General features: G+C 40.8%; 1 protein-coding gene across 1 annotated transcript in view; it reads right to left on the bottom strand.

Moving 5' to 3' along the window:
* The window catches only part of LOC122791510 (ETS translocation variant 3-like protein), a 158,762-nt gene that overhangs the window by 116,099 nt on the left and 26,576 nt on the right, over positions 1-16,087 (bottom strand). Inside the window, exon 2 of the mRNA XM_044059252.1 lies at positions 13,429-13,666. Coding sequence (XP_043915187.1) covers positions 13,429-13,666 — 238 coding nt within the window. The remainder of the gene's footprint in view (positions 1-13,428; positions 13,667-16,087) is intronic.

Genomic DNA, 16,087 nt, shown 5'->3' with positions numbered 1-16,087 from the left:
TGACAACTGGCCAAAGGTGCTGATAAGGGGAATGACATCAGCAGGACAGATAAAGTATGCCGGTGGGTGGGAAACTTATTAAAATACTTCTTCTTACAAACATACACACACTCATTTGGTAGACTTGAGATTACAATCCTGTCTAGCAAGTTATTTGTACTATAGTGTTACACAGTTATCACACACGCTGCAGAGCTTACTGGGCTGACACCTGACCAAAGATACTGATGAGGGGAATGACATCAGCAGGAGTGATAAAGTGGGGCACTGGGAAGTATTGTGGGTGGGAAAGGCCTAAAACTGTTTCACCTACAAACAATACACACACTCCCTCACTCTCACATACATAACTGTCACACACACAGTTGCCAGTATTGAGATTTGAACCCCTACCTATCTAGTTATTTCTACTATAGTGTTACACAGTTATCACATGCACTAGAGAGCTTATAGGGATGATCAGTGTCCAATGGTACTTCTAAGGTGAATGAAAGCAGAAGAGCTTGTGAAACAGGGCAATGTGAAGTGTACTGACTGGGAGGAGTCTCCTAATACTTGGCCTTATGGAGACACACACACACACACACACACACACACACACACACACACACACACACACACACACACACACACACACACACACACACACACACACACACACACACACACACACACACACACACACACACACACACACACACACACACACACACAGGTGATGATATAAACTCAACCTCAGTAATGTTACACAATGGGGCTCACCTTTTATGCTGGCATGTGTGACTGTTTACAACTGGTATGCCACTGTCCACAACAGGACGTCACTGTATGCTATTCAGAGTATCCATGTGTGTGACTCACTCTATGATCCCTGTGTCTCTCTCTGTATCACTGTCTGTCTCTCAGTTCCCCTCATCTATGTGTGTGTATGCTTGACATATGTTATTTGCTGCCCATATATAAGTGTGTGTATCTCATGCAACAGATGCAGATATATCACATGTTAGCCACCTACAGCTAGCTGAGGGTAACCCTGTCTGATGTGTGTGTGTGTGTGTGGGGGGGGGGGCAGTTGAGGTGTACATAGCTGTCTGTATGCATGGAAATATATACACAATACAGTCATATATTCCAGTGTGGGTTCCAACATGTCCTGTGATTCTCTAAGTGTAGGAGCATGCCCAGTGTGACCTTCTATAGTTAGATTGGGACTCATTTCCAGAGATAGGTGTACTCCAGTCCAGGGTATTGTGTGCTACAGCCATACCTCTCAGGTGTACACAGGACTTTCCTCAGGGTACTTGCTTTGTTTAGCAGACACTTTCTGACATATCTGTAGTCTGAAACTGCAATGTATTGTGTCATTATCTAGTGCCAGACATCCTCAGATCATCACAGTGCTTTACCAGAAGAATGTTAGTTGTATGATGCATAGACCAATATTATGAGGGCAGCTATGTACATTCTTGCCAAAAAGGCCATTTGTGAGGTGCGGCTACAGTCATTGTAGTAATGACACACAGATGTGTGAAAAGTCCAGCAACCTAGTGATATACTGGCTGGGGATCTCCTGCTTGTGTGGTATCTTTCTAACCTGAGATGTCATATTCTTGTGTGTGCATACCTCTGACCTGTATATTTTTGTCAGGTTGTCCAGGTGTTTGGCTAGAGGTTTCATCCTTTCTATGTAAACTTGTGTTTTTATGGCAAGTTAGTTACATATAATTGAAGTGTGATGTTACAAAATAATACAGGTATTACTGTTTCCGAATACATAACCTTCAGACAGTTACCACTACTGCAAACCCCTCACCCCACCAACTTTCTCAGTATGTAATGGCGATATTTATGACACATGCCTATCATTGTGCTTTTGTTCCACTTTTCTTTCTGCCCTTGTCCAGACATCTTGCTGTCAGAGGTTGGGAGTTATAAGTGTGGGTACAGAGTGCATTCAACTGTGCAGGCATGTCCATTATTTGTAAAAGCAAACATAAGAAAAAGGATTATTGAGAATGACCACTGGCAACAGTACCACACAGCACTTATATTCACAAAAGCCTTGACACCTCTGCTACACATCCTTCAAGATGTCAGTAATATGTGTAGCATATTCCACATAGCACTGTGACTTCCAGGTATGTCATTGGCAGAGCAGTGTGTGTCACTGACATGCATAACAGTTGGCACTGCAGTTATCTGCACATGGCCCTGTCAAAGGTAGCACTGTACCTAGGACAGTATAAGACGACTGCCAGGAGAACATGCTGGCCAGATCCAGACAGTATTAACCACACACACACACATAGCTCATTGACCCCTGCATATTGTGGACAAGCAACATATTTTCATGTGTATTGGTACAGCCCTGGCAATGTGTGCTATGCTGCTATTTCCATGCAAACATATATGTTACTGCATTTGTGTGGTTATATGGGGGGGGGCACACCTGTCCATTGTACACATTTGCACAGACTGTGCTGGTATTTGCTTTACATTTTGGTTCCATTTACCATACAATTGTGCCCTGTCATGGGGACTGGAGGCATATCAGTAAAGAGCCCAGGTCAGATTGTACCGGCATACATTTGAGTTTCAGACTTTTTACCCTTCATAGCCTTACTGCAACTGTGGGTCCTGTTGTGCTATCACTGTGTGAGTCTGTAGGGGGTTAATTCAACATTGCTGCCATTTGTGTGCCTTTACCAGACATTTTTCTGTGGTTTTCTACAGCTGACTTGCTGTGTGGGTTTGTGGGGTGGTTAGGGGACCTCCACCCTGACATCCATGCCTGTGACCCATGACCCCCCACTTAGTTGTCCCCATACCTATACTGCAGTGGGATTTGCCACCTTGGGTACTACTGCATAGTGTGTGTGGAGGCCAGTTTTAGCCAGACATTTCCTGGTGGCCAACATAGCTGTCAGTTGTGTGCTGCTATCCCAGTAGGCCATCCCATTCCCTTGCATGCATGCAGCATTACTATAGATATGCTAGCAGAACCTACTATTCCATTCATTTATTGTTAAGAAGACTGACTTACCTTGTGCTTGCAGCAGTTATGATGACAGTGCTTGAGGGCCGCCTATGTTGGATGCACACAGTACACTGCCTATACATGGTAAGTTACAGGTAATGTGATGTGTGTGTCATCCATTTTACTGTGTGTGTGAGTCAGAGAGAAGTGTCAGTCCCTGGGGTCCCTACAGTGTCAGTTTGTGTGCTTATTCATTGCCTCTTTGCCAAGGCCCGAGCATACTGGGAATGCTTCCATCTGCCTATGGTAGCAGGCTCAGGGGCCTCCTCATGTGAATCCCTCTGTGCCTGTGGAGAACTTAGCATGTGTGTAGCATGGCACATACTATGAACATGTGTGCACATGTGGCTGGAGAGTACTGCAAGGCTCCACCAGATATATCAAGGCAGCAGAGCCATGACTTGAGCATCCCAAGCACATGCTCTATAATGATCCTGGTTTGTGCATGTCCCTCATTATGGCATTATTGTGTGGGTGCGTGTGCATTTCTGATGGGTGTCATCATCCATGGCTCAAGTGCATAACCAGCATCACCCACCAGATGGCCATATGGGATTCCCCCACTGGCAAATGCCTGGTACACCTGTGATGAATGCCAGATGTGGGAGTTGTGATAGCTTCCTGGGCTGCCAGCACACACATTCATGATAATGCTCTGGGCATTGCACATGACCTGGCAGTTGATGGAGGAGAAACCCTTGCAGTTTATGTAGACCATACCATATTTACTAGGTAGTGCTTTGATGTGGATGTGCGTGCAGTCTATGGCACCCAGTACCTCTGGGTATTCTGCTATATGGCGGAAGAGATGCATATTGCTGGTCCTCTCCTCTCAGGTGTTGGGGAAGTAAATGTGCTCACTGGCATGTGGTAGCATGGCATCCAGGAACTGGTGGAGTACCCTGGATGCAGATGCCTGTGAGACCTCCATCATGCCCCCAGTAGGTCTTTGGAAAGTACCTGTAGCTAGAAGTCTTAACACTACACATACCTTGGTATCCACTGGGATGGGTTCCCCTCTGTTGGTTCTAGCTCCAAGTTGAGGCCTGCACAACTTGATGAGTTGCTGAAGTATGTCACTGTCCACCCTGTAGTGCTCTACTATCTCCAGATCATGTAGCCCCATGTAGGTTACCCTGGGTCTGAACACACTTCTCCTCCTCCTTGGTCTGTGGCAGCTGTCAGCATTATCCTTCTCTCCACACTCAGCCTCTAGCACATACTGATGGAACAAAGCAATGGCAGCCTCTAACATTTTTCCGGTTAAAATTCCCCCGCATGTGTACACCAATGGTGCAGAGTTTGTGAGAAAACCAGACTGTAAGGTGTTTGCATGGTTTATACTGTTGTGCTGCAGATGCTGCCTGTATGATTAGCTATGATACATTCCAGCTGCCACCTATATTACTCATGGCTTTGCTTTGGCCACTGTGAGTGTTAGAGGCATTACTGGTAATTTGTGCATGATTGCCTTTATTCTGCTGTTGCCCTTTTTTTTAATTATTTTTTACTTACATCTCCTCCCACTTTCAGCTATGCAGCCACCTGCCAGCTGTATTATTATGTGCTTTGCATGGCCCATTGTAAGTTGCAAGAGTCCCATATTAGTGATTTCTACTTCAATTTTCTTTTATTGTGCTGTTGTCCTTTATTTATTTTTTTACATCTCCTCCCATTTTCAACTATGCAGCCACCTGCCAGCTGTATTAATGATTGCTTTCAATGGCCCATTGTGTGTTGCAGTATCCTATATTGCTGTTTGTACTGCATTTCCCTTATTCTACTATTTCCTTTTACTTTTCCTATATCCTTCCTGTTTAAGACCCGGCACGCTGCCAAGACCCATTTAGCTAGTGTAAACAGCAAGAAATGGCCCTCCTCTGGCCGTGAACATGCTCCTCAGTTCATGAAATAAGACTATACAGCCTCGGACACACACCCTCCCTTAGCTGTGCTTAGCTAAGCACAAACACGGCCAACGGAGCTCCACTGTGCTTACAGCAAGCATGACACACCCCTTTTCATGTTAGTTGCTCCTCCTGCCTACACGATGGTGTTACAGCACCTACATGGTTAGGTGCAGTGTGACACTTAGAAGAATTATGTGATTCAGTACAAGTCCCCTCATTAATATACCCCACTGCCTTCTCCATAGTTACTGCACTACACAAGAGCCTTCCCCCTTAGCAACCACTGTTCCCTGCCATTGTTTTGATTCTGCTTGCCATTGACTGTAATAGCAAAATGCAGCTTTCACCTAAAATGGACTTTTCTCATTTGTTTTTTTATTTTCCCCACCATTCCATTTGTGCAGCACTTCCCTTTGCTTAAACGGCTGAGATCGTCTGAGAAATAATAAACTTTTATTTTAAAAAAAAAAACTTCTCCAAAGCCAACTCCATGCTTCCTAAGACAGAATTGGCAAACTTCACGACACCCATGCAAATGTAAAGTAGAAGTACAACTGCTGAATCTTACACCAATGCCCTGGCCGAGCACATATGCATGTGCATGGACCGTGCCATCTCAAATAGAACCAAGACACTCTCCTCCAAAAAAGGAAGGTAATCTGGTTGGTCCCCTGCTATAAATAAACCCTACAAAAGAAGGAAAAAACTGTAGCAAAAAAGAGTAAAATCCCATAATTGGAAAAGCTCTCTTGTCTGTCTCAGTAGGAAGTTGAAATCCCTCATAAAATCCTCCAAAGCTAGTTATGAAAACAAAATCACCATATATTCTAAAGACAACCACAAGGCATTCTATAGTTATATCAAGAATCTCAATGGCAACACTCAGATCTGCTCTGAGTTACAGCACAATGGCACTGAATATACAGAACCAACTGATATTGCCAACATCTTGGCAGATAGAATCAGTGCTAATTTCACCCCCTTCTCATTCCCTAAAGGGCCCATCTGAATACCGGAAGAATGCCAAGTCCCGGTAATCAAGGCCACACAGGTAAAAACTGCACTCTCTAAAGCCAAGAATACAGCATCCATGGGACCAGACAACATCCCAGGCTGTGTTCTACATGAACTACAAAATGAACTGGCACCCCACCTAAGTACCATGTTCAATCATAGCCTTACGTCAGGCTTTTTGCCTACTGGATGATGCACTGTTACGGTTATCCCACTCCACAAGGGGGGATCCACCATGGACCCCAGGAACTGCCGACCTATTAGCCTGATGAGCCTAATCTCCAAGGCTATGGAACGTATCATCATAGAACATATAAACAAAGACATAAGTAACCTTCAAACTCTGAACCCCACCCAGTTTGAGTTCGTGAAAGGTAGATCATGTCTCCTAAACCTGACTGACTTCTTTGAAGTAGTCACTTGAGCCATGGACGAGGGTAAGGTGATTCACACAGCCTATTTAGACCTCGCCAAGGCCTTCAGCACCATTCCCCACTCTGGAATCATAGATAAACTCACTAAACGAGGCATAAATCCTTATGTCATGCATTGGGTTGCCAACTGGCTCACTGACAGAACCCAGACCGTGAAAGTAGCCAACTCCAAATCTGACTCCAGACCAATAACAAGTGGAGTACCAATGGGTTCAGTCCTGGGTCCCTTCTTGTTTGGCATCTACTTCTCTGAAGTTCAGGCCAACACTGAGGGTCTATAGTTAACAAAGTGCACAGATGACTGCAAACTGGGAGCCATTATTGAATCCCCAAATGATGTGGACATTCTACAAAAGGGCCTCATTGAGACAGATGCCTTGTGTCAAAGCCATGGCCTCAAGCTCAACACCAAAAAATGCATAGTCATCCCCTTTGGGAAAAACCCTGTACCCATGAACTAGCACATAGGCAGTAGTCCACTTAACACTGAAAGTTTGATAAGAGACCTAGGGACACAGGTGGACAGTGGTCTCTCCTTTAATAACCACATCGTCACAGTAGTCAGGAAACCCTTCTACATGGCACACCTCATCACAAAAGGTTTCTCACCCAGAAAAAAGGAGGTCATTGTTCCTCCCTACTCATCCCTCATTAGACCTATTATAGAGTACAATGCCCCATTTGGTATGTACCTCACAAGACATTTACAACAACTGGAAAGGCCACAGAAATATCTCACAAAGAGGATCACCAGCCTCAAACAGTTGCCTTATGCAGACCATCTCAAAAAACTCCTGCTCTACGCCGTTGCATATCGCCTACTCAGAGGCGATCTCTGCTTAACATACAAGGCCATGTCAAACCCAGAGCTGCTGGACATGCTACACTTAAAGAAATCCCAATCCCTCTGAGCCACACTCTCCAAGGACCTAAACCTTGTCACCACAATAAACAAAATATGTTGGAGTGATAGGTTCTTGTCCCAGAGACTTCCCATACTCTATAACAGACTGCCCATTCATGTCAAACAGAGCACCTCATTAGCCCTTTTTTAAGAAAAATCTTGACAATTGGATGGGAGACAGGAAGTTCACCCCCAGGGATCACTTCTGTGGCTCTGCTCGATAGGGGCACAGGAAAATAATTTTTTGTGGGTGGCGAAAGCCAGGGAATATTTATGGCTAGGCTTATATTGGGCCTATTGCCGATAGCCTAGTACCTACCTATGAATCTATGAACATGCCAATGGCAATATATTTGGCCACTGGCATGCTTACAGTTTAGGGTTTATGCTTTTATTGGAGCTGTCATGACTCCGTTTTCAATTTTGCAGAAATGCATTCGACTAGTAGCCAAATGCATTTCTGCAGCTTACACTGTTCCTGCATGGCTACCTACCTGCTTCCTGGATCACTATTTTGCCTCATTTGCATAGTTTTCACCAGCAAATGAGGTCATTAGCATCCCGCGTGGGTTTCTGTACAGGAACAGTGTCGGCTCACTCATGCACATCAATACTGCGAGTTCCTGGATTGCTCGGCAGCCATATTCCATGCAGGAGCAGCTACACTGCTCCTGCACAGGAATTTTTGCTTTGTGAATCTGGTGGATGGTCTTTTCTATGGTTTGTTCAAATCTCTTGGGTCAATGCATATTCTGATTTCACCTGAGCCTTTTTTGTGAGCTGCTAGCGTAGATGACACCCATTCTGTTGGTTCTGTAACTGGACAAATTACACCTTGCTGCACCATTTTATCCAACTGAGCCTTAACTTTATCCTGCATAGCTATCAGAACTCTTCTTTCTGGCCTGACTACTGGAGTGTCCTCTGGGTCTATCTTCATGGAATATACTACTGGAAGTTTGCCCAACCTGTCATCAAAAACATCAGCATATTCTGAGAAAATGACTTTAGAAAAATTAGAACTAGGAGATGCACTTATGTGATGAACTTCTTTGGTAAAAGAAAGCAGATTCATTCTCAAACTATCTTTGAGACCCAATAAAGAATGTACTGGCCTTCTGACTACATAGAATAACAAGTTGTAACAGTTGTTGGCCAAATAACATGATAGCATCACTGAGTCTTCAGTTTGAATCTCTTCATCTCCATAAGCAACAAGTTTTGCATTATTGGCCACATTGGGTTGCTCATTAGTTCTCACTCTAGTAAATGTGTCTGCTGATATAACATTATATTTTGAACCAGTGTCTACTTTAAGCTCTGTGGCTTTACCATTGATTCGTTTTTTGCCAATAAATTCACTGCATCAGCTCTTTCACCAATTACTAGCACAACATCTACTTAGAAAGCTGACTGTTTTGTCTCTAACTGATCAACCTGATTTTTGTGTGACCCTTCTTTACAACTGTGTGAGGTTTACCTGATTTGCAAACTTTTTGGAAATGGTTGCATTTTTTACAATTGTGACATTGCTGACCAAATGCTAAGCATTTCTCTCATTTAGACTCATGATTTGCACCACAATTGCGACAGTTAACAATAAAGCTGGACTTGGATTTTGCTGATTCATGCTTGTACTGTATTGAGCATGCTCCTTTAACTGAACTGGTCTTAGAACTTGCTGGAAAACTACATGGTTTCCTTGATGAGCCAGCAGGGGGTTGTGGCCGCTATGTGCTTGGTAGGCCTATTTCGGTTTGCCATGTGCTGCATGCTGTCTACATTTGCTGTGGAGCCTGCTAAAACCATGCTCTTCTCTCTTGCAAGCATGCTTGTGTATTTTACTGTTACTTTGTGGATTTGGCAGATCTGTATGGCTTTACTCAATGTTAAATCACTATCACAAAGCAAGATCTTTCTCACAGCAGCACTATTAATACCACACACGAGTTTGTCCTTTATTAATTCATCTTTCAAGTCACCAAACCGACACATTTTAGCCTTGTTTCTCAGATTAATTATATAAGCTGCAAAAGTTTCCCCTGGTTTCAGATCTCTCATGTAAAACAAATGCCTGTCTAATGTAATATTTGTCCGGGGGTTGCAAATTTCTCTGAACTTGCGGTTCAAACACTCTGAGTCTTCCCTTGACTCAGCCTGTACAACAATAGAACAGTTTTCACCCTCTCTTTCATACACTGCTAGTGCATACACAAATTAATGCTCTCTTTCTATGGTCTCTGATCCAACTAAGTTTAGCAAAATTAATGCCTTAGTGCATGCATCTTTATCTGAATAAGCTGCTTGTATAAAAATATTGTAGTCTTGCTCAAATATTCTCCAGTTCTCTGCAATATTCTGATCAAACACAAGCGGTAAGGGCTTTCCAAATCTGTCTGCCATATTAACACATACCAGTGAAGGGTTTTGCAAATAAGCACGAATATGTACACATACACATATGCCACAAATTTATGCCAACACTTGTAACTTTGCTCAATAGCACAATGAGCCTCTGTATAGCTGAACTTTGTGAAATAAGTCCCTCAGGCACTATAATACTCTTGAAATTACTGTATTGCAAGAAATCACCTGTTATCAGTATAAGAAACATATCAAAGTAATTGCAAGCCTCTGTGTAACTGGACTTTGCAAAATAAGTTTCTAGGGCACCATAATACTTCTGAGATTATTGTATTGCAAAAGTAATTTATCATAATTTTAAGAAACACTTAGATTAACTGCACAATATGAATGAACTGGGCAGGAGAAGCTCAGAGTCAACATTTCAAAGTAATGGCACTCGGTGAATAAACTGTACAAAGCACACTGAAACTTCTGCAAAATGGTGGTACCTTTCTAGACAATTCTCTACAGTGCTAGGAACACTATGTAATGGTGCCACTTTATGAATAGACACACCCAGCACAATAAACTTTTCGAAATGGCTATACTTTGACTGCATTTCTCGAAACAATTGCACTTTGCAACAAATAACTCTTTGAAATACATGCACAGTAACAAGCACACACTGTAAGAACTTTTACACACTTTGAGATACTTTGAATAACTTTAGTTATGCCCTTGATACAATATGAAGCTGTAGTTATGCCAAAACACTGCACTTTGTCAAAAAACACACAGTCACCTTGCTTAACTTACACTCAATGTGCCCTTTTTGCCTTTATTATATTCATTTTGCTCATTTCATCTCTTTTCATGACCCTTGTACTTTTCTTGTGCTCATTTTACGCTAAACATGCCCGTTTTGTCTTAAACACACTTGTTTTGCCTTAAGCATACTTGTCTTGCTTTTAAACATGCTTGTTTTACCTTTCTGTTAATTGTTTCATCAAACACCTTTACTTTAAACATTTCCTTTAGTTATCAAGCCTTTTATGTCTCCTGCTTGTTAAATAGTGAATTTTGTGCCTTTGTAATACCCCATTTTTATGAAATAAGTCGTTTGTGTGTATTCTCATTACCGTTGTTTCTTTTCTGGTATCTTTTTGTGTTCATTTCTTTTAGTTTACTTTCACTGTTACCTCTGCACCTCATGACTCCAAATATTATTCTCTGTGATCCTGGTTCTGACACCATGTCGCTCTCCTACTTTGGACACAATAGAAGAGTCTTCGTGGGTTCCATTCAAGCAGCTTTATTTTATACAAACACATCATGATACAAGTTTACTGACCTTAACTTAAGTAACTTATATACAAACTAACTGATGTAGTCATACATGCTTACTCTCTGGCTGCACTCTCAAAAATGGCACTAGGAATGGCACATGCTTAACATTTATAAGTGCATGTACAGTCTTTGACATGCTCCTTAAAGATACAGCACATAACACGCACTCCCTGATCTATTACTGCTGATGTCTGATATTATTCTACTTGAGGAATAGTCTCTTCTGCTGAATTTTTGACAGCTAGTTCCATTTATATGGACATGCTGGATGATCTGTCTAAATATGAAAGCAATATTATTTCTGTTAAAAAGAGAAATTTTATTAGAAACTATAATGACTTTAAAAATGGCTGTATTTTCTCTTGGCCAATAACTGAGTTCAAAAAGACAGCCACCGATCAGAAGATGACAATGATGAGCAGACAAGAGAGGGTGGAACATCTGTGAATAGTCTTGATGTGATTGGGCTGCATGGGGCCATGGGACCAGTGGTTTTAAATGCTCAGCATAATGTCATCAAACTTCCTAGCAAGGAAGTTCTGAATCAGAAAGTGGCCTGTGTTTCTGGTGCCTTGGTTACTCCAGCTGTATTTGAAAATTCTTCAAATGTAATGGAAACAATTACAGTGTCTTTTCAATGACTGTCCAACTGTCAGAGAAAGTTTCCCTTCAAATAAGATCCAGTTCAGTGAGAAGTTTTGACTGAAGGAAGAAACAACCAGGTCAGACTGTTTATCCAAACATCAGAAGTCAAATAGACAGCAAACTGAACTCAACTGTCAGGTAGAATGTATGAATGTTGATACTCAGTATAAAATTATTAATGGTGTTTTGAATCTTTCTAGTTTTACTCTGACTTCTGATATGTATAAAGTTTTTTTCTAGGGGTTTGAATTTTGCGCCTTTTTGTAATGGTGATATTAGTGAAGCCATTACAGATTTAAGAATGTTTGTTAGAGATCTTAACTTAAAAATTATTTTAAAAACAATGTTACTGTTGTGGATACACTTAAATGTAAACACAAAAGTTCCTTTATATTTAATAGCATACCCCTCTTGAGTGCTTTACAAACAACGTGTAAAAAACAATTACATGAAATGTTTAATACAAATAACCATAATACATTTTATAATTTAAGTAAGAATGAGAATCTAGCTTTGAAAGAACTGAATTAAAAACATGAAATTATTATTAAACAAGCAGATAAAGGTGGGGCTATAGTGGTAATGGATACAATGTTACATAATGATAGAATGAAGCTAAGTGATGATGGTACTTTTAAAGAGGTAGACACAAGCTTTGTTCAAAAGTTGATTTTTACTTGCAACTCAGATTTATATGATATGCAACATGCACATTCTATTACTTTGGATGAGTATTTGCATATGAAAATGATGCATCCTGTTATACCAGTTATTTATGGTCTTCCCAAGATCCGTGAAGACCTAGCTAAGCCCCCAGTCAGACCAATTTTTTCGGGCTGTGGATGGGTGACACAGTTCATATCTATTTTGCACATACCAATAGGGTTCATCAACTTACATGACAACATTGGTTTATACTATATACATCTGATGTGGTTAGTCAACTAGTTTTGCATTTAGGAAATGTAGAAATCTGAAACAACAGCTCTATTACAAAGACCTACAAATTTGCTTTAAGAATGTTATAATTAAAACTAAAAAAAATGTGCCTTGCTATGATTTCCAGTTTTGTCCCTATATAAATAAGAACAATGCTTTTGTACACCCTAATACAAGTAAAACATTTAATTTTCATAATTTGCCACTTGTAAAACAACGAATGTGGTTTACTTAGCCAACTGTAAAAAATGTACTTCATTTTATGTTGGAAAAACAACAGGATGTTAAAAGAATGGATATCCCAATCCCTCTTTGACATATGTAGGGAGAAGGAGAGTAATGCCTTAGTTAAATATATCATAAGTTCAGATAAAACATAGTTTTACATTTAGGGTTATAAAAACATTGGAAAAAAGCATTAGAGGAGGGGATATTGTGTTGACTACTGAGTTTAAAACCTGTTCTCCAAAGAAGTTCTCTTTTTCTATAAAGCAAGCACTTAATTGTTTATTTTAATTATTCTGTTGTTGCTGTGCTTCTATTGGTTTGAATTCGTTCGTGTGGTGTATATATGAAAATGTGTTTTACTATGATTTTAAGCACTGAAGAAGAGTTTTATCTCAAAAGCTTTGCTATTAAACTTATTTTTACATTGCTTTCTGAGTTCTTTTCACTTTTCACACTTGGACTGTTTTCTCTGGAACTCTGTACTGGGTGTTTACCAGTTTTGTTTTCCTTTAGCACCTCTAAACTGGGAAAAAGAAATGGTAAAGCAATAACCATAAAAAGGTAGTATGCAATTGATTTTACTGACTAGGCACAAATATTAAATAAAAATAAAGTTGTAGTCACCTGAGTGCTCTGCTGAGTTTGTCATAATTCATCTGGGGTTTAGACTTCCTGTTTCCCCAAAGGCGTGCCACCTCATCAGGGTCCTTGATGACAAACTCTCCATAGTCACCCTGCCATGCAATGATGAGTTTGTATTCTTCCTTTTGCAGTAGCTCTAAGATAAAGTGCCAGAGCTGGATCTGACGAGAACCAGGGCTCGATTCTGGCTTGTAGGCCCACTCTGGAAATACCAGGCCTGCTGACAGGAGAAAGAGTGAAAACAGAAACATGTCATTTTTTTCGGAGAGTATAATAACACTGTGCTAATGTCTCACAACTTATGCATTTATCTCCATAGCAAATTCTTTTCTGTTAACTTCAGAATTATTTAACACAGACCATTTTTGTCAGCGAACCTGATCTTCTTTGGCTTATGTGACAGTGGAAGGAAGGCATGGGTGGGATAACTTAAGCAGTTATAGAGTCTACTGTTTGGAATTTCCCCAGTTGCACAAACTGGCACAAGTCATTGACACCATATTTACTTGTGTCCTTCTTCATTTGAATTCTTTAAGTTCTCTCTCTATTTCAAAACAAGTGGCACACGCCATATAATTCATGAAGAAGCCATTTTTTATTTTTCTGTGGAAAGACAAAGTGCCTTATCTTATAGGGATTAACTCACATTTTAGTGGCTTATTCTTCAGTCATCACTTGAGATCCATTTGACAACACAGACCTATAAAAACATGATGCTCTGTATCTTATTACGACGAGAACCAAAATCTTGTGTCACAAGTTTAAAGGGCACTTCCACCCCTTATCCTGCTATATTTTTTTATTATCTCACTATAATTTCAACCAAGCATAGTTTAATTTTCAAACACTTATCAGTGGCTTTCAGTTCTATAATTTCATCAATTTATTTTTTGTTGTTTCCTTTTTCTTTTGTCAGCACAAATTATGAATACCCAGGTCCATGTGTGTGTAAGTTACAGGCTTGCTGGAAACATGACTCTGAATACCTAAAAAAGAACTATCATTTAGATCTTTGTCTGGAACAATGTTGAAAAGCACAGGAAAGCTTTTCAGCAGCTTGCAATTAGCAGAAATAAGAAAAATTAATGAAAATAAAATCTGACACAGTTTTCAAAGACAATCTAAGAGGCCAGTGACTCACAACACTGCCGTTGTAAGTGAATGCAGAAACAAACCACCTGACTTATTAAATCAAGGCTGTGTCATACTATAGAGCCAAATAATGCACCGTAGGGGAATGACAAACAGAATGGAAATCAAATTCACATCAGTCTAGCAACCCCATTAGCTTAATTTGGAATATACAGATGTCAAAATAATACAATATACTTTTGAGGTCCTGGGTCCTCTCCTGTTTGACATTGACTTCTCAGACATCCAGACCAACATGAAGGGACTCTGGCTGACCAAATTCACAGATGACTGCAAGCTGGGAGCCATTATTACGTCCTCAAGTGATGCAGACATCCTACCTAAAGGCCTCATTGAGACCAGTGACTGGTGTCGAAACCATGGCCTTAAGCTTAATGCCAAAAAATGTGTCGTCATCCCCTTTGGGGAAAAACTCAGTTCCCACTAATTACTACATCGATGGGAGCCCACTGAACACTGAAGGTGTTATAAGAGATCTGGCAACACAGATTGACAGCAACCTCTCCTTGGACCACCACATTGCCACTGTGGTCAGAAAGTCCTTCTATGTGGCACATCTCATTGCCAAGGGGTTTGCATCCAGAAAGAAAGAGATAATCATTTATCTCTACTCTTCCCTCATTAGATCAATCATAGAGTATAATGCCCCATTTCACATGTACCTCACCAGACACCTGCAACAACTGGAGAGGCCACAAAAGTATCTCACAAAGAGGATCCTAGGCCTTAAACACATGTCGTACATGGACAGAGTAAAAAAACTCCAGCTATTCTTGGTCTCATATCATCTACTAAGAGGTGATCTCTGCTTGACTTACAAAGCCATGTCAGACCCAGCTCTGTTAGAAATGCTACATCTAAAGAAATCCCAATCCCTCCACACCATATGCTCCAGAGACCTCAACTTCATTACCACAATCAACAGAACATGCTGGAGGGACAGGATCATAACCCAGAGAATGCCCATGCTCTGGAATAGACTTCCCTTACATGTCAAGCAGAGAACCTCACTAGCTCTCTTCAAGAGAAGTATTATTGAGTGGATGGGAAATAGAAAGTTCCCCTCAGGGATCACTCCAGTGGCTCTACTTGATTGAGGCACTGAGAACTCATGACGGGCAGCACAATGCCAGGGCACTTCTATGTGCTAGGCTTGTAAAGGCCTCAGGTTCATTAGTCTAGTACACACCTATGAACCTATAAATCTATGAGGCATTAATACTGAATACTGAATACAGGATCAGGATATGAAGAAAGTATTTATTTTTTCAGGTTCTTTTGTGGAAGTTTCCTATTTTAGTATTTCTTTACCTAGGATTTATACTAATATGGTGAGGGACAGAAAATAATAGGGAACAGTGTACTCTGAAAACATAAAGGTAAAATGTACAAGTTAGAATAAGATGAAAATGAAATAAGTACTGTATAGTGAAAAGGGGCAGTAATGTTATATGCAGAGATACGCCAAAAGGATATTACAGAACAAGAA

Source organism: Protopterus annectens, chromosome 17.part0 (assembly GCF_019279795.1).
Source record: "Protopterus annectens isolate FY-2018-M chromosome 17.part0, PAN1.0, whole genome shotgun sequence".
Taxonomy (NCBI): domain Eukaryota; kingdom Metazoa; phylum Chordata; order Ceratodontiformes; family Protopteridae; genus Protopterus; species Protopterus annectens.
The sequence above is the reverse complement of the archived record's forward strand: the minus strand, read 5'-3'. Positions and strand labels throughout refer to the sequence as shown.